Source organism: Salvelinus alpinus, chromosome 10 (genome assembly GCF_045679555.1).
Source record: "Salvelinus alpinus chromosome 10, SLU_Salpinus.1, whole genome shotgun sequence".
Taxonomy (NCBI): domain Eukaryota; kingdom Metazoa; phylum Chordata; class Actinopteri; order Salmoniformes; family Salmonidae; genus Salvelinus; species Salvelinus alpinus.
In genome coordinates this window covers 51,949,395-51,974,250 of record NC_092095.1, presented here as the reverse complement: position 1 = coordinate 51,974,250, position 24,856 = coordinate 51,949,395, and the positions used below count along the sequence as shown (strand labels likewise).

General features: G+C 47.2%; 1 protein-coding gene and 1 long non-coding RNA gene across 3 annotated transcripts in view; both read right to left on the bottom strand.

Moving 5' to 3' along the window:
• Window positions 1-4,657: 4,657 nt before the first annotated feature.
• On the bottom strand, window positions 4,658-10,026 carry LOC139532220 (uncharacterized). Its single transcript, XR_011666522.1, has 5 exons — window positions 9,692-10,026; window positions 9,349-9,382; window positions 9,153-9,233; window positions 9,000-9,068; window positions 4,658-5,398 (listed from the first exon to the last, which is right to left on the bottom strand). It is a non-coding gene; the product is annotated as an uncharacterized lncRNA (long non-coding RNA).
• A 183-nt stretch (window positions 10,027-10,209) lies between these two features.
• LOC139532217 (cytoplasmic protein NCK2-like) overlaps window positions 10,210-24,856 on the bottom strand; it is a 54,726-nt gene continuing 40,079 nt past the window's right edge. For both annotated transcript variants that reach the window (XM_071329581.1, XM_071329582.1), the window contains exons 3-4: window positions 11,835-12,589; window positions 10,210-11,567 (exon numbers count right to left, since the gene is read on the bottom strand). In XM_071329581.1, the coding sequence (XP_071185682.1) occupies window positions 11,373-11,567; window positions 11,835-12,589 (950 nt within the window). In that variant the 3' untranslated portion in view covers window positions 10,210-11,372. The remainder of the gene's footprint in view (window positions 11,568-11,834; window positions 12,590-24,856) is intronic.

The following is a 24,856-nucleotide window of genomic DNA, read 5'->3' as shown; positions in this document are numbered from 1 at the left end:
CTGATAGCCAGATGTAGCGGTGGTAAGGATTCACTCCATGGTGCTAAAAAGAAAGCTCTGCTGTTGGGACAACTTTAACAGTTTGTGGGCACCGCTTGTATTGTTTAGTGTTGTATTGTTTAGTGTTGTGTAGTGTCTTTGCTGGCATGAATCAAAAAAATGTACATGCTAAAATCGCCACTGTAAACAGACACATCTCAACATCAACTGTTCAGAGGAGACTGCGTGAATCAGAGGCCTTCATTGTCGAATTTCTGCAAAGAAACCACTACTAAAGGACACCAATAAGAAGAAGAGACTTGCTTGGGCCAAGAAACACAAGCAATGGACATTAGACCGGTGGAAATCTGTCCTTTGGTCTGATGAGTCCAAATTTGAGATTTTTGGTTCCAACCGCCGTGTCTTTGTGAGACGCAGAGTAGGTGAACAGATGACCTCCGCATGTGTGATTCCCACCGTGAAGCATGGAGGAGGTGGTGTGATGGTGCTTTTCTGGTGACACTGTCAGTGATTTATTTAGAATTCAAGGCACACTTAACCTGCATGGCTGCCACAGCATTCTGCAGCGATACGCCATCCCATCTGGATTGCGCTTAGTGGGACTATCATTTGTTTTTCAACAGCACAATGACCCAAAACACACCTCCAGTCTGTGTAAGGGCTATTTGACCAAGGAGATTGATGGTGCTGCATCAGATGACCTGGCCTCCAGACCTCACCCGACCTCAACCCAATTGAGATGGTTTGGGATGAGTTGGACCGCAGAGTGAAGGAAAGAGCAGACAACAATTGCTCAGCATATGTGGGAACTCCTTCAAGACTGTTGGAAAAGCATTCCTCGTGAAGCTGGTTGAGAGAATGCCAAGAGTTTAGTTGATTACTACATGATTCCATATGTGTTATTTCATAGTTTTGATGTCTTCACGATTATTCTACAATGTAGAACATAGTAAAAAATATAGAAAACCCCTTGAATGAGTAGGTGTGTCCAAACCTTTGAATAGTACTGTAAATATGTCCCTACTTTTGACCAGGTCCCATAGAACAATAAAGGGAATACGGTGCCATTTGTGACGCACCCTCAGGAATCTCCCAAAACATGACGGTCAACCAAGATGGACACCACCATGTTGAAGACATACTGCAACCTCGTACCTTGTCTGCTCTCTGCTGAAGGTTGGAGAGCTGTTAAAGGCGTTATAAGTGAAATCAGTAATTGGATATATTACCATCAGCTCTCTTTCTCTTCAGTGCTGATGGGGGACAGGAGGCAAGGCAACACTGTGCTCTCTTATTGTTGTGTTGAATACCTCATTGATCCTCTCTGCAGGTTGCAAATCAAGGAATGCTGTGTTTGTTAGTGTGGCATTGTGAAAATGTGTTACTGTCTATTCCAGATTATGGACAGACCATTTTTGTCCTTGTCCCTAGGTGACATGGAACAGCTACTGGTCTATTTCTTATTGTGGTGTACAGACAGTATATCAAAAGTAAATAAAAAACACAGGACAACTTAAAAACAGAACAAGACTCACCTCTAAGCCTGATGTCTGTCTCAATCCCAAGATTTATTTATATATCCTATTAAATTGTTCACAAGAAAACAATCCCCTCCAGCAAAGCGTATGACTACAATATATACCATATGTTTGTAATACAGACTAATTGGCTACCAGTCTGTGGTTGGTAAATATATATCATTGTCTACGGGATCAAATATTTCTCTTTACCTTGTTAGTAAAGTAGATATAATACATTTACCAACGCAAGCATTAGATCACATTCCATTGTTTACTAGGGCAAGATGAAATGAATGAAAGTATTTCCCTGCGCTTCAAAGCAAGCCATCCTTGAGCGGGCGATGTTCAGTTAATGGTAGATTAGGCTTTCAGGGAGCCACTGCTTCACCAACTGACAGGACTGTATGGCAAACATCTGTCAGCGTGCAGACTGACTCCTTAAGAGTCAAGACACACGGAGAGAACTCAGCTGCTGTGGCTTGCATGGGAGTCACACGACAGACCCCTCTGTCTGCAAGGCACATACACACAGGGGAGATTCCCCTTGTGATTAGCATGTGATAATCTGTGAATAGCATTATAAAGTGGGATGGAACACACCTTAACCTTGGGGTTTGAATAGTTTGCCTGGCACGTACCCTGAGAGTGAAAGGATCAGTCTGCATTCCTGACTGTGCGCCTGCGAGAGGAAGGAACACCTGCACTCAGCGCAGGCCTGGTCTTTGCTGTGAAACAGGGTTCAAAGAGAAGTCAGAGGGATGGGCGAAAACCTCTCTTTCTCTCTCTCTGGGAATAACTAACACTTAAACTGGGTAGATTCTGAGAAATAGGAGAAAGGTCATGAGATTTGTACATAACACACAGCATCTCAATGCTCCTTTGGTGTGTGATTTCTTAGAACTGGCAGCCGTAGATAAGTGTTTAGGTGTACTGTGCATCTATGAGGATGATACACACTCTACACCATCTTAACCTGACACCCTCTCTACATCCACCTATCCTATCCCCTCCGTCCATCGGTTACCATGGCAACTGGGGGAGGGCTTCTTCTTTAAAGTGTGTGTTAACGGTACATTTTCCCCCCCATGTTGCGTGATCACCCCGCACGCCACTACACAGCATGCCCTATGCCCTGCCACCGCACGCCTCTACACAGTATGCCCTATTCCCTGCCACCACAGGCCACTATACAGCATGCCCTATGCCCTACACCACAGGCCACTACACAGTATGCCCTATGCCCTGCACCACACAGTATGCCCTATTCCCTTCAACCACAGGCCACTACACAGCATGCCCTATGCCCTACACCACACGCCACTACACAGCATGCCCTATGCCCTGCACCACACAGTATGCCCTATTCCCTGCCACCACAGGCCACTACACAGCATGCCCTATGCCCTGCACCACACAGCATGCCCTATGCCCTACACCACAGGCCACTACACAGTATGCCCTATATCACACGCCACTACACAGTATGCCCTATTCCCTGCCACCACAGGCCACTACACAGCATGCCCTATGCCCTGCACCACTACACAGCATGCCCTATGCCCTACACCACAGGCCACTACACAGCATGCCCTATGCCCTACACCACAGGCCACTACACAGCATGCCCTATGCCCTACACCACACGCCACTACACAGCATGCCCTATGCCCTACACCACACAGTATGCCCTATGCCCTACACCACACAGTATGCCCTATTCCCTTCAACCACAGGCCACTACACAGCATGCCCTATGCCCTACACCACACGCCACTACACAGCATGCCCTATGCCCTGCACCACACAGTATGCCCTATTCCCTGCCACCACAGGCCACTACACAGCATGCCCTATGCCCTGCACCACACAGCATGCCCTATGCCCTACACCACAGGCCACTACACAGTATGCCCTATATCACACGCCACTACACAGTATGCCCTATTCCCTGCCACCACAGGCCACTACACAGCATGCCCTATGCCCTGCACCACTACACAGCATGCCCTATGCCCTACACCACAGGCCACTACACAGCATGCCCTATGCCCTACACCACAGGCCACTACACAGCATGCCCTATGCCCTACACCACAGGCCACTACACAGCATGCCCTATGCCCTACACCACAGGCCACTACACAGCATGCCCTATGCCCTACACCACAGGCCACTACACAGCATGCCCTATGCCCTACACCACAGGCCACTACACAGCATGCCCTATGCCCTACACCACAGGCCACTACACAGCATGCCCTATGCCCTGCCACCACAGGCCACTACACAGCATGCCCTATGCCCTACACCACTACACAGCATGCCCTATACCACAGGCCACTACACAGCATGCCCTATGCCCTACACCACAGGCCACTACACAGCATGCCCTATGCCCTACACCACAGGCCACTACACAGCATGCCCTATGCCCTACACCACAGGCCACTACACAGCATGCCCTATGCCCTATGCCCTACACCACAGGCCACTACACAGCATGCCCTATGCCCTACACCACAGGCCACTACACAGCATGCCCTATGCCCTACACCACAGGCCACTACACAGCATGCCCTATGCCCTACACCACAGGCCACTACACAGCATGCCCTATGCCCTGCCACCACAGGCCACTACACAGCATGCCCTATGCCCTACCACCGCTACACGGCAGGTCATATTCACTGCCTCTCTCTGATCTCTCTCAGCCAGCATGACATGCAGTTGCTGCCTGCCAGGGGAAAGAACACACAGATATGAAGAGGAACATTGTTTATTATTGGAGAAGTCAAACACGTCCACATCACTTCTCTTTGAATCACTCAATAGTAAGTTACAGACATCTCTGGTATGTGGCTTTGCATAGGGTCGATTACACGGATTAAGCCTAGTAAGCAAGTTATCCTTAGTCCAAGAATAAACAAAATCTGTGTTCAGGAAACTAGACCCGAGTAGTAGGTATAAGCGAGCCAGGATTCTGACAAACATGTTGATAGCTGCTGCACGACTGTACTTTTCCATGAATCAATTGTTTAACAACTTTAACTTGTGCACCAAGCACATCTTTTGGGAGGAGAGCTTTGCATGCGACGGCTGCTCAAGACAAGTTCAAAGAACAGACTATTCACAAGGAGTAAAGCTCCAGGGCCCCGGGAGTTTAATTGGGTGGTAGAAAGGCGGTTTCACACACAGAACGCATACAGATGTATTGTTCACGGACACAAAACAAGGCAAAGTCAAGTGTATGAGAGACCTGTGATCTGGTGTCAACCTGTGTTCTCTGTCTATCACACGTACAGTACTGAGCATCACATGACCTCCATGCAGAGGTGCGCGTCAATATATGTCTTTTCCAGGGTCCTCTGAGGACGTAGAGTAGGCCTCTATATACAATTTACACTACTTGCATGCAGTAGAGTGATGTTGGTTCTAGTTCTGGTCCCGTAATCATAAAGAGTCTCAGAGTAGGAGTGCTGATCTAGGATCAGTTTTTAATTTTAGATCACAATTCATTAGATTACATGGACAGGGGGGCCTGATCCTCGATCAGCATTCCTACTCTGATCTAGGCTCAGGTCCCCCCTGTCCATATACTCTTATTCTTTTGGATCTAAAAAAAGGCTAAACTGATCCTACACCAGTTTTTATATACGTCGTTGTTGTTGTTGGGGTTCTGGTTCCTCACTCCTCGTCAGGGTCGGACAGCTCATTGCCCAGGCGGCTGGCGGAGGGGAAGTGAGCCCAGAAGGTTCTGGACAGGTCTTCAATCTTCTCATAACCAGCATGCTCACGCAGAGCCTCCACCCAGCCGAAGAAGTCAGAGGAGGTCAGAGCCCAGTTGGGCATCCTGCGCTTCTCACGCCCCACATCTGGTGCTGGAAAACCAATGAGAGCACGAGAAGAGGACGTCAAAAGGGAACCAATCAGAGTGAATGATACTGCACTTCACTAAGACTGGACACATGACACAACTTGACATGGATTGATAGCTGTTTACGACATACATTATCTTCAGTGTAATACACAATCAATAAACAATCTGTATTCATTGATTATACATGTGTGTTTGTGACAGTGATAGAACCACTGTACAGAACCTTTGCTAAAGGGCAGTCTGCCTCACCAATGAGAAAATCTACACTGCAATTTTCCCACTTGCCAGCCTCCCTGCTACACCAACCATAACAGCCTGGTTCATTTCTCAGTGTTTACCTCTCTGTCACCCCTTCACTACAACCTGAGCTTAAGCCGCATTCCTTTAACAAAAGTCAATAAAATACCTTGTAAAAAACGGCTTGTCTTCGAATTGAAACCAAAGCCCCCGTTGAGCATCTCAGGCTTATGGTTGATTAAAGACCAGTCTGGAGCGAGGGGCTCCGGACGTCCCCTAGGCCCAGAGATAGGCCTCCCACTGTGGGGTGGTGGGAGAGAGGCCCAGGTCCACGCTGGGAAAGCCGGCTAGGACAACAACACTCCACAGCTCCTCAACTCAAACATAACAACGGTGTGAGTGAGAGACTATAGGAATATGATGATAACTGAACACCACCATGTAGTGTGGAGGCACCAAGGAAGTCTTCTCTTACATCTGTCCCTCTGACCTCTCTCCTTGTCTCTTGCTGTGTGTGTACATACACTGACTGTACAAAACATTAAGAACACCTTCCTAATATTGAGTTGCACCCCCCCCATCCTTTTGCCCTCAGAACAGCCTCAATTCGTCCGGGAATGGACTCTACAAGGTGTTCCATCAGGGATGCTGGCCCATGTTGACTCCAATGATTCCCACAGTTGTGTCAAGGTGGCTGGATGTCCTTTGAGGGGTGAACGAGTCTTAATACACACGCGAAACTGTTGAGCGTGAAAAACCCAGCAGCGTGGAAGTTCTTGACCAACTAAAACCGGTGCACCTGACACCTACTACCATATCCTTTTGTTTTTCCCATTCACCCTTTGCATGGCACACATACACAATCCATCTATGTCTCAATTGTCTCAAGACTTCTTTAGCGTGTCTCCTCCCCTTCTTCTACGCTGATTTAACAAGTGACATCAATAAGGGATCATAGCTTTCACCTGGATTCACCTGGTTAGTCTGTCATGAAAAGAGCAGGTGTTCTTAATGTTTTGTTCTCTCGGTGTATGTCTTCAAGCTATAGTTGCACAACTCAAAATATTGAAATCAACATTGCTAGGGCTGGTTTGATTGAATCCAACCCCATCTTGGTAACCCCTGGTTACCCAGTCTCCCACACTCACATTTGCCTTCTTCTCCTGCTGTTTCCTCAGCCCCCGCGTTAGAGGGAGAAAAGACAAGAATTATTCAGACTGAAGGCACCTTATGGGTCTTCATGGTGACTCACACAGCCCTGTTGATGGGTGACTTGTGACAAAACAGAGATAAAGTGAATTGGTCTAGTTAGTGTTCTCAGTATTAAAGTGGATTTTATTGTCCCAATCTCTCTTTCTCACTAGGATTGAGGAGTGCTTTTAAAAAAATCTCTGTCTATCAACCCCCCCCCCCATCTTTGTCTCTATCTCTGACATTGCCCAACACGCTGGGCAGACAGGGGCAGTGAGGTGGAAAACAGGGGATGAAGAGGATATGGAGTGGCTGACTGCTAAGTGCTGCGCCTGGCCCTGGACTGCTCTGACATTCAGACATTCACAGCCTTTATTAAATCTCCTCGGAGGATAGGAAGGTCGCGGCAGATCAATGAAGAAGTAAGTAAAGGCCAGTGGAGAAACACATACCTGGGTTCAACTACTATTTGAATACATTTCAACATACTTTATCTGGGCTTGATTGAGCTTGCCTGGCACAATAGAACCAATAGAATAGTCGGAAAAATACAAACCCTGCCCATCTGGCACTCCAGGCAGACCGAAGCAAACGCTAAACGTATTCGAAAAATCTTGAATAGTATTTGGACCCAGGTCTGGGAGGATACATAGAGGGAAAAGATAAACGCTCAGCTTGGTCAACAGAGACTAGAGAGAGCTGAGCACGGTAGGCACACAGTGTGATACCTCTACGGTCTCAATGAAAATGAAAGAGGGAGAGAGAAAGCGAACGAAGGGAATGAACTATGATTGGTCTATTCTGACCCACACAACCCCCAACCAGCTGCTTTTCATCAAAACAACGCCATTTCCACTCAATCAAATATCTCGGAGTGATGTTGTGACAAAAGCTCTATGTCTCTGAATAGCCAAAACTGCACATGCATTATGTAGTCAAGGCAAGCAGGAAGAAGTTCTATTCAATTAAATATACAGTATTGTGGTGTATTGTTGAAGAAATGGTACAAACTTGTCCTCGATACCAATACAAAGAACACTGTATATCATAGGAGGGCATCTGTTTCATTTGAAAGAAAAACCTTCCTCATATTCCACAATAAAATCCAAGTTGACAGAAACATGTGTGACTGTAAACAATGTAAAGAGATATGTTGAGTACTACACTTCATATTTGGTGCATCGAGACAGAACCCAGTGAAAACACTACAATCAATACCTGTCTTATGTGTTGCTGTTGACTGTACCGGCTGTTGAAATGTCAGAAGGTTACATTCCTAGTGAACTAATGGGCAACATTCCCGCAGGGGAAACTGACTGACTGTCTGGCTGCATCTCCAAGGTAATTAGTTCAAGTTGACGGTTTCTGAGAGTTGCTCCAGACTGGAGTAAGAGACAACAGCAGGCCAATAACAGTCTCATTCAGATGTAACATTCAACATCTCAATAGTGGAGGATTCCTCTCTCCTTCTCCATCTACAGCACAAAGAGCCGAGAACCCAGTAGAGAGGGAGTGAACTTTGCTCTTTTCTCAGTTCTTTCACATCAGCCCACAGAGATATTGGAGAGATGAATTGAAGAGAGGAGGCCGCCGCCACTTCAGACTTGAGTTTCATCCAAGTACACCTCACAATCCAATACTACCCTTATGCGCAAAATAGGTTAAAATGACGTTGAAGAGATGCCTTGTGCTCACCGGGACCTTTTGGATGCCTTCCGTTATCACTGATGAAAATGACACAGTGCTCGGAGGCTCTCACCTCTGTGGAGCGCTAACAGGCTGACTCACCTATTAGAGAGGAGAGCCAGCAGGATGACCCAGAGCAGCATTGAGACACAAAGACGAAGCATGGTTTTGCACTGCGGTAGGCCGCACGAAGACAGAAACACCACCACAAACTGTGAGAAATTGTCACGGCGTTTACCCCCACAGAGTTTAGCTTGTTCTGTAACATCTTAAGGTTTCTCTTGGGGAGAAGAGTTGTGTCAGAGAACAACAGAAGAACACAACAAAGACGGTTTGAATCAGGTGAGAAGACTAAGAGCTACATTTAACATTTGAAGGTGCATTTCGGGTTTTGCAGCAGGTCCAATGTTGCCATTTCCCCCAGTAACAAGATAAATCACCCAAAAACAAAATCAATAAACAATCTTCATTTACACTGATACAGGTACCTGGTGCTGGATCCGGGCTCTTGGTCCTCTTGCTCTGGACGTGTGTGTATGTCCAGATATACCCAGACCCTGGATGAGAGGACAGATACAGTAAACAGAGCTGTCCAGGATATGTTGGTCCTTCACACTTCAGATCCACATGCCATACCTTACCTCTGAACCAACCGTCCTCTTTCCTACCCGGTCTCCACTTCTCACACCTGAAGCAGGCATGTCAACGGACTGAAAGGCTTCCTTTGTGGACGAAGGGGAGACGGAGGAGAAGAGAGAGCAGGGGAATGTCAACACTCTGTTACCCCTCACCAACTGGGTCCGATGCAGACAAATTGTACCCGTCTAGATAACTTACCATTGCTTATGTTCCCGAGCATGACAATCATGTACTGTTGCAGAAAATAGTACGAAAAAAAACGTTCGATCAATACCTGCACATCTTGAAAGTGACAAAAGCTCATAACCTACATTGATTTTGTAACCCCCATAAAGAAAATGTATGCATGTGTGACGTCGGATAAAAGCGTCTGCTAAATGGCATACATTATATTATTAGAAAAGACAAACTATACAAACACTACATGGTCTTTCACATACTGTAACTGAGAGCCAAGGATTGCGTTCCCTCTTGGCTCCCCTTTATGTACTTCTACACGGTCTCAACCACAATGGAGGCCTCAAATACAGTCCACATTTACCTCCGTTTGTTCCTGAGGAGTTGTACAGGAGCATTACGTCTCGGCAACACCTGTCTTGGATCTGGCTAGCTATATCTACACTCATTTATCTCTAGGAAAGAGACAACATGGCTACCATGGGTTAGGCTGTAAGGTATCAGAAGCGCAGTGTCTGCTTCCCAAATGACATCCTATTACCTAAATAGTCCACTACTTTTGACCAGGGCCCATAAGGTGCCATTTGGGACAAACCATATTTGGAGACAAACCAGATCTCGTCATGCCGTATCAGGATTAAGGAGAGGCATTCCAAACGTTCTGATAAGACGTAAAGGAAGCAAGCACTTTTGTGGTTACTTAAGCTCTTGCGCAGGATGGGTCTTCAGGTCCTGAAATGATGAAATCCTACCTGCAGTAACATTGCCATCTGTTGGTAGAGAATGGTAAATACAGAAATGCAATTTGAATGTATTCTAATTTAACAAGATTGAACAATCTTTTAAAAAGGTGAAAGGGAATAAAATGACACACTGCAGACAAATGTGCAACCAGAAAGCTTATTTCGGCAAAACTTTTAATTGAACAAAAGTATTTCAATCCTCAGTCACCACACCGTCTTGGAGTACAGTACCTTTTAGCTGTATCTAATTTCATATAATATTCACCTTATTCTTCTTTTTAAATATACATACACAGCTGAAAACAAGATTTAAATAACAGTGCTCAGTAACATTAAGACATAGTTTTTCATTTTTAAAAGCAGGAAACTAATTTTGAACAGACTTTCATTGGCAAACAGACAACCAACGAAACGTTTTCCTATCGCTCTTGAATCTCCATCCTCGGTCAGCGACGTTTCCACCCGGACGTTGAGGAAAGCGGTGGACTCGAAGAGAACGTTAAGGGGCACATTTGAGCAGTATGAGGGTGTGGCACATGGTCGGCGGTATACATCCACGGACATTCAACGCTCAGCTTCCTGACAGTGTCCATTCCACAATACACCTACAGAGGGCGTCCTTTCCTTATCTGGTAATACAGTACAGTACCATTTGTGGTGCGTTTCTTTCTGGTACAACAGTCTATGGAAACGTAATACTACTTTCTGCAAGGGACGGGTCACTCGATAACGACAAACAAAACAACAAGACCTGCTGGAGACAAACAAAAAGAGAAGGGCTGTTTCTCTCCTCCCGTTTGTTTTTCCCATAATCAAAAGGTCTCCAGTGATAATGTGATGTCACTGTCAACACATTAAATATTCACTTTCATAGTGTATGTAGCTGTTGTGAATGAACCATTGACTGTAAATCCCCATCCGTGCTCCCTCCAAAAACCTAGAGGCACCGGCAGGGCTTTACTAGGAGGTGGAGTTGTCAGCCAAGGCACAGAGCGGGTGCTTACAGACGGGCCTTTACTGAAGCTGTTCTCTGGACACTTCTGGACATTATTCTGAAAGGAATCTGAGCTACGTTGGCCAACATGTACCATTTGAGTCTCTCTCCGTGCTAACTGTTTTCTGTTGAGTTTATGGTGACTGTTAGCTCCTGTATTGAAGGGGCAGGGGCAGACCTGTGGATATTGCTGTGCTCAATCAGTCAGTGGAAAGTCCAGTAATAAGGCTTGTTGTTATGCCAGGCCGAGTACCGGGGTCCGGAGTGTGTGTGTGTATGCAAATGTATGAACGGGAGCATTTGTGTGGTCACAGCAGCGGTTTGACCAGGTAGAGTTTGTCTCCGTGTTCGCTGGTGAAGATCGGGGCTTTCTTGTAGTGCTCCACCAGTTCGTCCATGCTGCTGAAGCGTCTCTGGCCGATACAGTAGTCCCCCTCCGCCAGCGCAACCTTGAAGTGCTTGTTCTTTCCCATCGCCTTGAGGGACACGGAGAAATCACTGGGCTGGGAGAGAGCGCGAGAGATAAGGACGGATGATTATTGCCATGGAGTTTCATTCTTAAGCCACTAGAGGGGGCCTTAGTTCTACTGTAAAGTCCACCCATCCCACTGAATAATGTAGACAGGTTTCCCAATAAAAACAGCTCAAAATACAGTACGATAAAGCTATTGTAAACCATAGAGTACATTATTATATTAATAATCAGAGACACAAAAATCAACTGTTCTCCCCCCATTTCCACCAATCACAATACTCTCTCGACCACTCACCGATGATTCGCTGTCTCTGACCAGGAAGTCTCCCTGACCTCCTCTCTCGTTGAGCGCACACTCTGCCTGATGCCTGGTCACTCCCCCATAGTACCAGTCCTTCCCGGCAAACTTTCCCACGCGGGCCGGCCCTGTGTAGTTGATCTGGGGCGAGTGGGGGCCCGAGCCCATCCCACCCCCGGGGGCCGGATCGTCGCTAAGGATAACCACATAGTTCTTTGGCACCAGGCCCACCTGTCCACGGGCGTTCCGACACCGCCACCACTCAGGGTCGTTCTCCGGTTTCTCCAGCACCTCCATCACCTCGCCCTTTTCAAAGTTCAGCTCCTCGTCGGTCACAGAGCTGAAGGGGTACAGCGTCTGAACACTGTGGAGCGCCCTGGTGGTCCCATTGGTCACCCCTCCCGACCCTGCCCCCTGTCCTGGGTAACCTCCGCTTAGGTCCCCCGAGACGGCCTCCTCCTCCCCCTCCTCCAGGACATAGTTAGAGGGGAACCAGCCTACCCGACCTTCAGAACTCCCTCGCCACCAGCCGTCGCTACACTTCTCCATGACAATGACCCGTGACCCCTTCACCAGTGTCAGCTCGTCTTCCCGCTCCGCCGTGTAGGCGAACTTGACCAGGGCTGGGATGCTGAGGTCGTAGATACGCTCGGCGCTGCTACCTCCGCCACCATTGGACGGGTACTCTGCGTCCGTGCTGGGCGTTGGCGAGGCATCGCGGGCACTCGTCTTCCTCTTCGTCTTCCCCAGGCCTTAGAAAGGGAGAGACAGAGAAATAACTTGGTACAATAGACAAATATTTATACCACAAATTGAAGATCTCCTCAGTAGTTCCACAACAGAGCAGAATAATATAGTAAAAAGTCCCTCAACATATTAGGTTAAAAGTCCTGAGGTGAAAATGGCTCCAAACAGAAAGCCCTACGTGGTCATTGAGATTGAATAGGCAGCTACGCTACTTCAAAAACAGCCTTCAAGTGAAGTGCAGCAGCAAGCTGAGCTAATTAGCTCCTAGTACTGCTGGTAGAGGACGGTCCGGGGTTAGGAAGGTCACCACTTCTCTTTGAGGCTGCAGCCAGGAAGGAAGGTAAACACTTCAGATAGAGTTAGGGGGGAGTGAGGGGTTCTGGGTAATTAGTGCTGGAATGAAACTGGAGGTAAGGCCAGAGGAGAGACGGGGGGGGGGGGGTTGGTTCTGGGTATTGATAGGCGATGTTAATTCCTCTCAGGCAGCTACTGACCAGACCACTGTGCAGGAAGGCTGTTTAGGAGACAGGAAATGCAGATCAGATGACACCGAGGTGGTCGGGAGGGTGGACTGGTGTTCTGCATCCCAAATTGCAAATCACAAACCCTATTCCCTACATAGTGCGCTACTTCTGACCAGAGCCCTATGGGCCTTGGTCAGAACATAGGGTTCTGGTCAAAAGTAGTGCACTATGTAGGGAATAGGGTGCCATTTGGGACACTTCCTATGGAGTGTTCGGTTGGCTCTCTCGCTGGAAAATATTGACCTTTAACCTCTTTTGAACAACCCCCCCAAACCGGTCCCCCACTGTAAACTACTCCCATAAAATTAGGCTCCTCTTTTCACTTTAGACTCTCAATCCCTCGAACTCGCTCTCTGAACATTGACACATCTATTTAAGACAATATAGAGAATCACATGCGAGCAGAAGGAAGAGGATCATTGCCGTTTAAAGCCTAGTGTCAGAGAGAATTAACCTCAACCCTCTCAGCCACTCCCTCACAGCCAGGTAGGGGAGCACTCCGAAAGGTCACCAACAACCCCTTCCCTCCACCCCCCCCCTCTTCCTCCTCCACCCCGCCAAATCTCATGCATGAAACAAGGCGGCTTTCTGACCTTCTGTGTTCTTGCCGCTTAACTGGCCTTCTGCTCCGACGGAGCACGCAGCCAACCAGGGAGGATGTTTGTTTTGAGTGTACAGCAACACTCCGTTCTTAGCGGACTTACAAGAGCGCGCAGACCTGAGATGAGATGGGCTGAACACGGGTTAGTAATAAGCAGGCAGCAGACACGCACACAGACAAACACTTTTATTCAAATGTGGAACTCATCTCACAATGACAAACACACCTGCTCACGGGAAGCATCACATAGCTTGCACATGCCCAGTTACACAGATAACACGATGACACAAAGCCCGGTGGGACCAAAAAAAACATGATTAAATCATAGACCTCTCGGTCTCCCATAATAGTACTACCCTCATGAAAAGAGCATATCGTAGACCGAACCAGTTATGTCAAAAATACATTTGTCACTCACTGAATACGCCTTGCCTGCAACAATCATCATTTATTTCCGTTACGCTCGGTATGTACTTCCAATAAAAGGACTAAATAACATTTATAAGCAACCGAAAACATTTCAAAGTATTGTTTTGAACCGGAAGAGGCTCCTTTGCCCAGATACTGGTTCAATCATAGACAGCCTAGATCCTACATACTGAGAAACACACACACACACACACACACACACACACACACACACACACACACACACACACACACACACACACACACACACACACACACACACACACACACACACACACACACACACACACACACACACACACACACACACACACACACACACACACACACACACACACGGAGACCGACAGCATGACGGACCGAACAAGTTAAATATGACCCACAACAAACAGAATAATACACCCTCAGAGTTAAAATGACGAGAAGACAGCCCTCGTCTCCATGAATCAGCCTCCATCATGACACAGAAAGGCCAGTGGCAGCGTCACAGGGTAAACGTGGATAAGAAGCTGCTTCTGTTTCAGCCTGGGGGGGTGGGAAAAAAAGTGAGCGATTTGGGAAACAGTGACCTTGAGAGGTGGGGGGGTGAAATACCATCACTTAGCCCCTGTCACAACTATCCCCCATCAACAAGCCATTCCACCCCTCACACAACAAACGGTGAGGAGGAGGCACCGTCACTATTTATAGCTTTCGCAGAAATAAAGGACAAAGCTAACATTCGTTTTACATTCTGGAGCGTACTGGGCTGTTGTTTCACACGGTAGGGCCGATGCCATTTCAAGGGGTTGTAGATCAAGCGGCAGGCAGGCAGGGAGATTAGCATTTACACGCACACATAACTTTTCTAAGAGATGACGCACACATACCGTCCCTCCTCGGCAAGCTCTGACAGCTGGTCCATGACTTTCACGCTCATTCCTCTGCAGCATGCAACAACAAACGAGGCACTCCGTGCTGCGCTCACACACCACGACGGTAACGACACGCTGACTCACAGTCGCACCCACTAAGCCACGCTGCGATGACAGTGACAACACTAATTAGACAACAACAAGCGCTAATTGGAACCTGAAAGATAATCAAAAGATAAGTAGGCATAAATGGTGAGGAAGTGCCTTGAGAGCATAAAGCACAATTGGCCCAGCGTCGTCCGGGTTGGGGCTTGACTTGACTCATTGCGCTCTAGCGACTCCTTGTGGCGGGCCGGGCGCCTGCACGCCGACCTCGGTCGTCAGGTGAACAATGTTTCGTTCGATACATTGGTGCGGCTGGAATCCGGGTTAAGCGGGCGGGTGTTAAGAAGCGCGGTTTGGCGGTTCATGTTTCAGAAGACGAATGACTCGACCTTCACCTCCCGAGCCCGTTGGAGTTGGACCTTCACCTCCCGAGCCCGTTGGAGTTGTACCTTCACCTCCCGAGCCCGTTGGAGTTGTACCTTCACCTCCCGAGCCCGTTGGAGTTGTACCTTCACCTCCCGAGCCCGTTGGAGTTGTACCTTCACCTCCCGAGCCCGTTGGAGTTGTACCTTCGCCTCCCGAGCCCGTTGGAGTTGTACCTTCGCCTCCCGAGCCCGTTGGAGTTGCAGCGATGAGACAAGATCGAAATTGGGGGTAAAATTTAATTTAAAAAGAAGAGTGGCTAACCTGATCAACTGGGCCCTCACCAAGCCATCCATTCAACTGGGCCCTCACCAAGCCATCCATTCAACTGGGCCCTCACCAAGCCATCCATTCAACTGGGCCCTCACCAAGCCATCCATTCAACTGGGCCCTCACCAAGCCATCCATTCAACTGGGCCCTCACCAAGCCATCCATTCAACTGGGCCCTCACCAAGCCATCCATTCAACTGGGCCCTCACCAATCCATCCATTCAACTGGGCCCTCACCAATCCATCCATTCAACTGGGCCCTCACCAATCCATCCATTCAACTGGGCCCTCACCAATCCATCCATTCAACTGGGCCCTCACCAAGCCATCCATTCAACTGGGCCCTCACCAAGCCATCCATTCAACTGGGCCCTCACCAAGCCATCCATTCAACTGGGCCCTCACCAAGCCATCCATTCAACTGGGCCCTCACCAAGCTATCCATTCAACTGGGCCCTCACCAAGCCATCCATTCAACTGGGCCCTCACCAAGCCATCAATTCCACCAGGCCCAAGGTGAGTCACAGTGTGGACCCATACAGCTGACTCGTCGATGCTTAACGATACGCTCTTAATTTATGCTGATTAAGAAGAACAGGCCAGGACAGTTGCAGGGAAGCAATGTAGAGGACCTGGGGACAACTGTTCAATGTAACACAATGGTGATTGCAGAGTAACACTAATCATGTATGGCTACTGCAGTGGTACTAGAGGAGTGAGAAAAGAAAGTAATTCGATGAGAAGTGATTGCCAAGCTATTCAGTATCAATCCCAGATATAGGCCCATTTCATGGGCTGACGAATGGAACAGGCTGTGCTTAGTCAGAATGTTCTCCTTGCAATATAAAGCTCAGATGGTCTCGGATAATAGATAATTGGTCCACCGCCCACCATGCTATTAAGTAGCAGTGTGATCCACAAGAAGAATGTGAGTCCAGGTGGTCCTTAGTGTCCTCCTCTCTCTCCTCCCAACCTGTCTGTCTCTCTCTCCTCCCACCCTGTCTCTCTCCCCCTCCCGCCCTCTCTCTCCTCCCAACCTGTATGTCTCTCTCCCCCTCCCTCCTCTCTCTCCCTCTCTCTCTCTCCTCCCACCCTGTCTGTCTCTCTCCCTCTCCTCCCAACCTGTCTCTCTCTCTCTCCTCCCACCCTGTCTGTCTCTCTCCTCCCACCCTGTCTCTCTCCTCCTCCCTCCCTCCCTCTCTCTCCTCCCACCCTGTCTGTCTCTCTCCCCCTCCCTCCTCCCACCCTGTCTGTCTCTCTCCTCCCAACCTGTCTGTCGCTCTCTCTCCCTCTCCCTCTCCTCCCACCCTGTCTGTCGCTCTCTCTCCCCCTCTCACCGCTCTCTCTCTCTCCTCCCATCCTGTCTCTCTCCCCCTCTCTCCTCCCACCCTGTCTGTCTCTCTCCCCCTCCCACCCTGTCTCTCTTCCCCCAACCTGTCTCTCTCTCTCCTCCCACCCTGTCTCTCTCCTCCCACCCTGTCTGTCTCTCTCCTCCCACCCTGTCTGTCTCTCTCCCCCTCCCACCCTGTCTCTCTCCTCCCACCCTGTCTCTCTCCTCCCACCCTGTCTCTCTCTCCCTCTCCTCCCAACCTGTCTGTCTCTCCCTCTCCCTCTCCTCCCACCCTGTCTGTCGCTCTCTCTCCCCCTCCCACCCTGTCTCTCTCCCACTACCTCTCTCTCTCTCTCCTCCCACCCTGTCTGTCTCTCTCCCTCTCCTCCCACCCTGTCTGTCGCTCTCTCTCCCCCTCCCACCCTGTCTCTCTCCCCCTCCCCCCTCTCCCCCTCTCTCTCACCCTCTCCCCCTCCCTCTCTCCTCCCACCCTGTCTCTCTCCCCCTCCCTCCTCTCTCTCCTCCCACCCTGTCTCTCTCCCCCTCCCTCCTCTCTCTCCTCCCACCCTGTCTCTCTCCCCCTCCCTCTCTCTCTCTCCTCCCACCCTGTCTCTCTCTCCTCCCACCCTGTCTCTCTACCCCTCCCACCCTCCCACCCTGTCTCTCTCTCCTCCCACCCTGTCTCTCTCCCCCTCCCTCCTCTCTCTCCTCCCACCCGGTCTCTCTCCCCCTCCCCCTCCCTCCTCTCTCCCCCTCCCTCCTCTCTCTCCTGATGAGACACTTCACTTAAGGTGTGGTATGAGACTAATGAATCACTCGCCAACAACTTTCGCTTTATTCAATTTTCATAAAGCTGATTTTCTTCTCCATGCCTCGGTCTGAAATTAAATTCCAGCACAGGGAGGATATACTGTAAACCGATACCTAGGCTACGTCTACCTATATCTACCCTACAATCACTGATGAATATCAGAGTAAGATGATTATCTGAGGTTTGCCGGGAACTCATTTTCTCTTAATTACATTTTTTTCTCTCTGCATGATGGCTGGGAAAGCTGTGTGGGTGTACTTAGAGGAAGAGAGGGATGGAGGACGATGGAGAGAGGAGGATAGTGCGGTAGGATGGAGCAAGTAGAGAGTAGAGGAGAGTGCTCATCTCCCAGACAATACTCTAGTTGTTTAACTCTACACCCCTCTACGGCTCCCCATCGCGCTGTCACTTGTCAAATCAAGCCTTAGTCATTCTTGTCTGAGCAGCAATTTCTCTGTCTGTTCTACTATCCTCCGATCGCCCATCACAGACTCAATTCCCTTGACAATTCTCTTCAATCAGAAGAGAAGAAGGAAGAAACTTCAGCAGTATCAGCATCTGGCTCGGAGTAAGCAGAGCACCACTTTTTGTCAAACGCATTTCACAAGTTCCGGACAAGCACAACGTAGTTTGATCTATATATTAGGACTGCAATACGATCAGCTTGAAAATACACATTTTACAACGCTAACATTTAGTACTGACCAGCAACGCTCTGGTTAACTAGAAGACACATCGTCTCCCCTAGCTGAGCAGCATACTACAATTTGGGCCACTGAAGTTGGAAGCAAAGACAACGTGACCATATACATCACATGGCAACAAATCAATCCGTAACAACAATGTCCAAGTGCCAGCCCTGAATGGTTGAACACCGTACTGACAGAGCCCGTGGCCAACTGGCCTATAGCTTTTACACTGGCCTATAGCTTTTACACTGGCCTATAGCTTTTACACTGGCCTATAGCTTTTACACTGGCCTATAGCTTTTACACTGGCCTGAACGCAACCCTCATTACACTGACATTATGACAGAGAAAAGGTCAAATCAATGAGGGTAGCACACCAGAATGAGGTCTGCAGAGTGCCAAGACTCATAAAGAATGTAGCTAAACAAGAGGAAAGGCCTTTAACCACCTTGTTTACAGAATCACTGATAAGCAAGAGTCATTAACAACAAATATCTTCATCAGACAACTGTACTTGGAGGGTTCATTTAAAAACACAATGTATCTACTTGACTGCCTTAGGTCAACCAATTTTAATTAGCCACATCTTCGACAAACATGATTTATTTGTCATTATCAACTGGGTGGTTCAAGACCTGGATGCTGATTGGCTGACAGCCGTCGTATATCAGACTCATACCACGGGTATGACAAGACACTTCTTTTAACTGTTCTAATTTTGTTGGTAACCAGTTTATAATAGCAATAAGGCACATCGGGGGATTGTGGTATATGGTCAAAATACTACGGCTAAGGACTGCATCCAGGCACGCCGCGTTGCGTCGTTGTTAAGAACAGCCCTTAGCCATGGTATGTTGGCCATATACAGTTGAAGTCGGATGTTTACATACACCTTAGCCAAATATATATAATCGAAGTACAAATTCCCTGTCATAGGTCAGTTAGGATCACCACTATTTTAAGAATGTGAAATGTCAGAATAATAGTAGAGCAAATTATTTATTTCAGCTTTTATTTCTTTCATCACATTCCCAGTGGGTCAGAAGTTTACATACACTCAATTAGTATTTGGTAGCATTGCCTTCAAATTGTTTAACTTGGGACAAATGTTTTGGGTAGCCTTCCACAAGCTTCCCACAATAAGTTGGGTGAATTTTGGCCCATTCCCCCTGACAGAGCTGGTGTAACTGAGTCAGGTTGGTAGGCCTCCTTGCTCGCACACGCTTTTTCAGTTCTGCCCACAAATGTTCTATAGGATTGAGGTCAGGGCTTTGTGATACCCACTCCAATACCTTGACTTTGTTGTCCTTAAGCCATTTTACCACAAATGTGGAAGTATACTTGGGGTCATTGTCCATTTGGAAAACCCATTTGCGACCAAGCTTTAACTTCATGACTGATGTCTTGAGATGTTGCTTCAATATATCCACATAAGTTTCCCTAATGATGCCATCTATTTTGTGAAGTGCACCAGTCCCTCCTGCAGCAAAGCACCCCCACAACATGATGCTGCCACCCCCGTGCTTCATGGTTGGGATGGTGTTCTTCGTCTTCTTCCAAACATAACGATGGTCATTATGGCCAAACAGTTCTATTTTTGTTTCATCAAACTAGAGAACATTTCTCCAAAAAGTACAATATTTGTCCCCATGTGCAATTGCAAACCATAGTCTGGCTTTTTTAAATGGGGGTTTTGGAGCAGTGGCTTCTTCCTTGCTGAGCGGCCTTTCAGGTTATGTCGATATAGGACTCGTTTTACTGTGGATATAGATACTTTTGGACCTTTTTCCTCCAGCATCTTCACAAGGTTCTTTGCTGTTGTTCTGGGATTGATTTGCATTTTTCGCATCAAAGTACGTTAATCTCTAGGAGACAGAACGCGTCTCCTTCCTGAGCGGTATGATGGCTGCGTGGTCCCATGGTGTTTATACTGCGTACTATTGTTTGTACAGAAGAACGTGGTACCTTCAGGTCTTTGGAAATTGCTCCCAAGGATGAACCAGACTTGGTCTTGGCTGATTTCTTTTGATTTCCCCATGATGTCAAGCAAAGAGGCACTGAGTTTGAAGGTAGGCATTGAAATACATCCACGGGTACACCTCCAATTGACTCAAATGATGTCAATTTACCTATCAGAAGCTTCTAAAGCCATGACATCATTTTCTGGAATTTTCCAAGCTCTTTAAAGGCACAGTCAACTCAGTGTATGTAAACTTCTGACACATTGGAATTGTGATACCGTGAATTATAAGTGAAATAATATGTTTGTAAACAATTGTTGGAAAAATGACTTGTGTCATGCACAAAGTATATGTCCTAACCGACTTGAAAAAACTATAGTTTGTTAACAAGAAATGTGTGGAGTGGTTGAAAAACTAGTTTTAATGACTCCAACCTAAGTGTATGTAAACTTCCGACTTCAACTGTACCACACCCCCTCGGGCCTTATTGGTTAATTACCCAACTCGTGTTTGTTTGTTTGTTTAATGTCATGATTATTCAATAGCCCATAAAGAAACGTTAAAAAGGTAGATTATAGTTTTAGTTGTTTTGAAAAAGGTTCCTGTTGGCAAGACTGTCTGTGTCCCAAATGGCACCCTATTCACTATATAGTCCACTACTTTTGATCTGAGCTCTGGTATAAAAATAAAAAAATCGTTGCGCACTATATAGGGATCAGGGTGCCATTTCTGAGGCACCCAATGTGAACTGTTCCATTAAGGTGAACGGAGGACATTGAGTTGAGTTTCATCCTAGCTGGGTTGGCACCAGGTCATTATTTGTGGGAAGGTGAACGGAGCCAACGTTTCCACAGGCAGAGCATTATACTGACTGGCCCCCAATGGAGCGCTAAGAACACATTGGAAGCCTATCAGTAGACCCAGCTCCAAAGCAGAAACGGAGGTCATTTGAATCGCTACAAAGGGCTGCAGTTGTGTTGGTAATTATAACACCTCAGTGGTTAGAGATGATTATGTACTGCAGAAACCTGATTACTTAGGATAGAACACACACACACACACACACACACACACTTTATGACTAAATAAACATAGAAAATAAGTAGACCTACACTAGATAGGATTCAAATCAACTGGTGACTGACTAAAACAAATATTGCATCGCTTAGGTGATTGCAGTGAAAACATGAAAGCATAACACCTGCCTTGGAGAAGGCAAACGTGTCACTGGTTGAAGTAACCCTGGTAATAACCAAATCAGAAAACAGATGGAGGTCCAGCCATACACATACAGGGGTTGTCCCTGGAGGAAGCCAAGGTTGTAGCAAGTTGTCTGGAGATGATTGGTTAATGTTCTGACATTTCTACTGATCCCCATCGGGGATGCAAACAATTCAATGCAACAAGAACATAGCAGTTAGCAAGTTCACTTGTGTGTGTGTGTGTGCGTTCAAGGCGTGTGTGCGTTTAAGCGCATGTCCGCATTTGGAATCACGGTGTACAGTGCGTAAGCCTGATGGTATTTGAGTGTGCATTCCTTACACAAAGCATTAACACCCGCCTTCCACCACTTCATCTGCCTTGGGTGGGGTGAGAGTGAGAAGCCAAAAAGCTCTTTGTCTCACTACAGGCCTGACAACAGAGAACAAAGAGAGCTGTAGTGGATATAGAGTTCCCCCTTTAAACAGTGTCTCCAGGTTTATATTAATTGATAAATAGCTGGATTGGAAGGGAAGAGTATGTGTCACTGTTAGCAGCAGATAACACCCTCACGTTACTCACTATTTATACAACGGGTGGGGTCTGATCCCGGACGCTGATTGGTTAAAACCGCATTCCAGCCAGTGTTTATTGCACAAGTTACCACCGGCTAAAGCTATGAGGTGGAAATGCCTATTTACTCTGTTCCATCTCACTGTGCAATCTACTGTCTCATCAGCCCAGCCAGACAATTTATACATTTGATCTCCACTATAAAAAGCATCTAGACATTATCTCCCATTTCTTTTAGAGTGGTTTTCAATAGCAGAGATGTGTATAAAACTTGCAGTCTGGCTCTCTGACATTTACAACATTATTTCAATATTGAAATTTGATCTACAGCTGTCCCATAGTAATGAACGTGTCGGGGTCGGGAGATTGGGACGAGACAGACAGGCAGCTTTTCTCAGTCAGTCGAAATCCTGAATCAGCATCATGTTTAAGGACATATACAAAGAAATGTCAACAGAAAACAGGTCAAACTAAACGAAATGCAGCTAGTTTACAGTCTTTCCAGCTTCAGTTTGAAGTGATTGTGTTAGCTGTGTTGTTGACTAGCTCCTCTAAACAACAGTGTCCTGACGAGAGAGCAAGTTTTCTATGCCAGGCAAAATGGTGCATCATTAGCTCATTGTTATGAATGTATCGAAATCCATGTCACTAGAAAACAGCTTAAACAAATGAAAATGCAGCCACTTTGCTGTTATTCTGGCTTTTTGACATGACTAAGTTAACCGTAGTTGGCTAGTTAGCAAGCAAGGGATAAGAACGTTGCCAGCCAGTATGGCAATGGAACATTTAAAATGAACGACTGGGTCGTGTCCATAGATACAGAACAAAAAGACTTAACGACTGAGTCGCTTCTCTGTCAACCGAACTGATATAACGAACGACCTGCCGGCTTGGGTGGCAACCCCTAGATTTGTATCAGGACTATATCTCGTGGAAGGATGAAATAGTATGAAAAAATGAATCTAAATAAAGTTAATGAAACTATGTCAATCATTATTTGAATATGTTGGTAACCTGTTAAAAAGGGATAATGCCCTCGAAGCTGGTGTTTGGAGGATATATTGGCACGGTTTCCTGGCCCGAGACGATGTTTCTCAACACCTGTGCCAATATATCCCCCAAACACCGGCATCGAGGGCATTAACACTTAAACAGATATAGTATAGGCCTAATAGTCTAATGCAGACCAGAGTCACATTCAGGAAGCAAATGTGTTGAACGTTGCACATAGAAATATCATGAATAGAGCCAACAAGATCCCCTATTCTGTCAGAGGTCTGTTCTACATAACATATTTCCACCTGAACGCTCCACGGCGACGCTGTTGGGAGTTGGATAGAGAACACAGTAAGTAGGTTATCCTCGTGATGAGACATAAAGGACACAGATCTGTGTAACCTCTGTGAAGCTTGTTACAGCCAATCCACCGAGCAGAGCAGCATGGCGCGTTGCCAGAGAGCTGCTCTAATTGATGGACACAACCTGTGTTCGCTCTATCCTGCCAGAGGGATCCACACGGCAGGTCACTGCAAGTTGGTTACAAATGCATTCCACTGACAGAGAGCAAACGGTGGATTGTTGAAGCGCGACGCAACCTTGGGGACTTGCAACCATGGGAGCAACATGCAACGAAGACCGACATCCTTTGACTGAAAAGGGATGGACATAAGCCAACGAAGACTGGAAGACCAGAAGTGTTTTAATATCCAAAACCCATCAGGGAGGAACAGCAGTGAACTATGTTTCCTGAGAAAGAGAGGAACAAAATCCAGCCGTATTAAAGACATCCCATAAACTAAAAATGGTTGGCTCTGGTTGCATCCGGTGTTACCAACAGCTGTCGTAGCTTGGTTTTACAGTTCTTAATACTTAATACCATTCCCCTCCACTCAAAACCAGATTCATTTAACCCCCATTTTAATACACGTGCCCTTGAGGTTGCCATAGCAAACAGTAGGAGACCCTGTCAGACTGTCATGACGGAGGTTAGATATCGACCTGTCAGCTGTGGGCCCGAACAGCCGTCAAATGATCGATTATTCCCTAAACAGCACAACATGTGCCACGTGTCCATGATGAGCTATCCACTCTCTGCCTGCCCAGGGCTACAATTTATCTTCTCAATTTATCCTCACTAAACATTATGTAGATTATTCATCTGCGATGGATGATAGGGGAGATTAGAGATGTGAAAAATGTTTCCTGAAGTTCCAAGGCTCATTAATTCACAGAGAGAGAGATAACAAAAGTGTGAGAGAGAGAGAGAGAGAGAGACAGAGAGAGAGAGAGAGAGACAGAGAGAGAGAGAGAGAGAGAGAAAGAGACAGAGAAAGAGACAGAGAGAGAGAGAGACAGAGAGAGAGACAGAGAGAGAGACAGAGAGAGAGAGAGAGTACAGATGAGTGTACAGCTAGCTACATCAAATAAAGCAGTATTCAGGGACAGTAAATGCCATGGGCCATGGCTCGTTTCTCCTGACAGAGAGATTTACTACCAACATA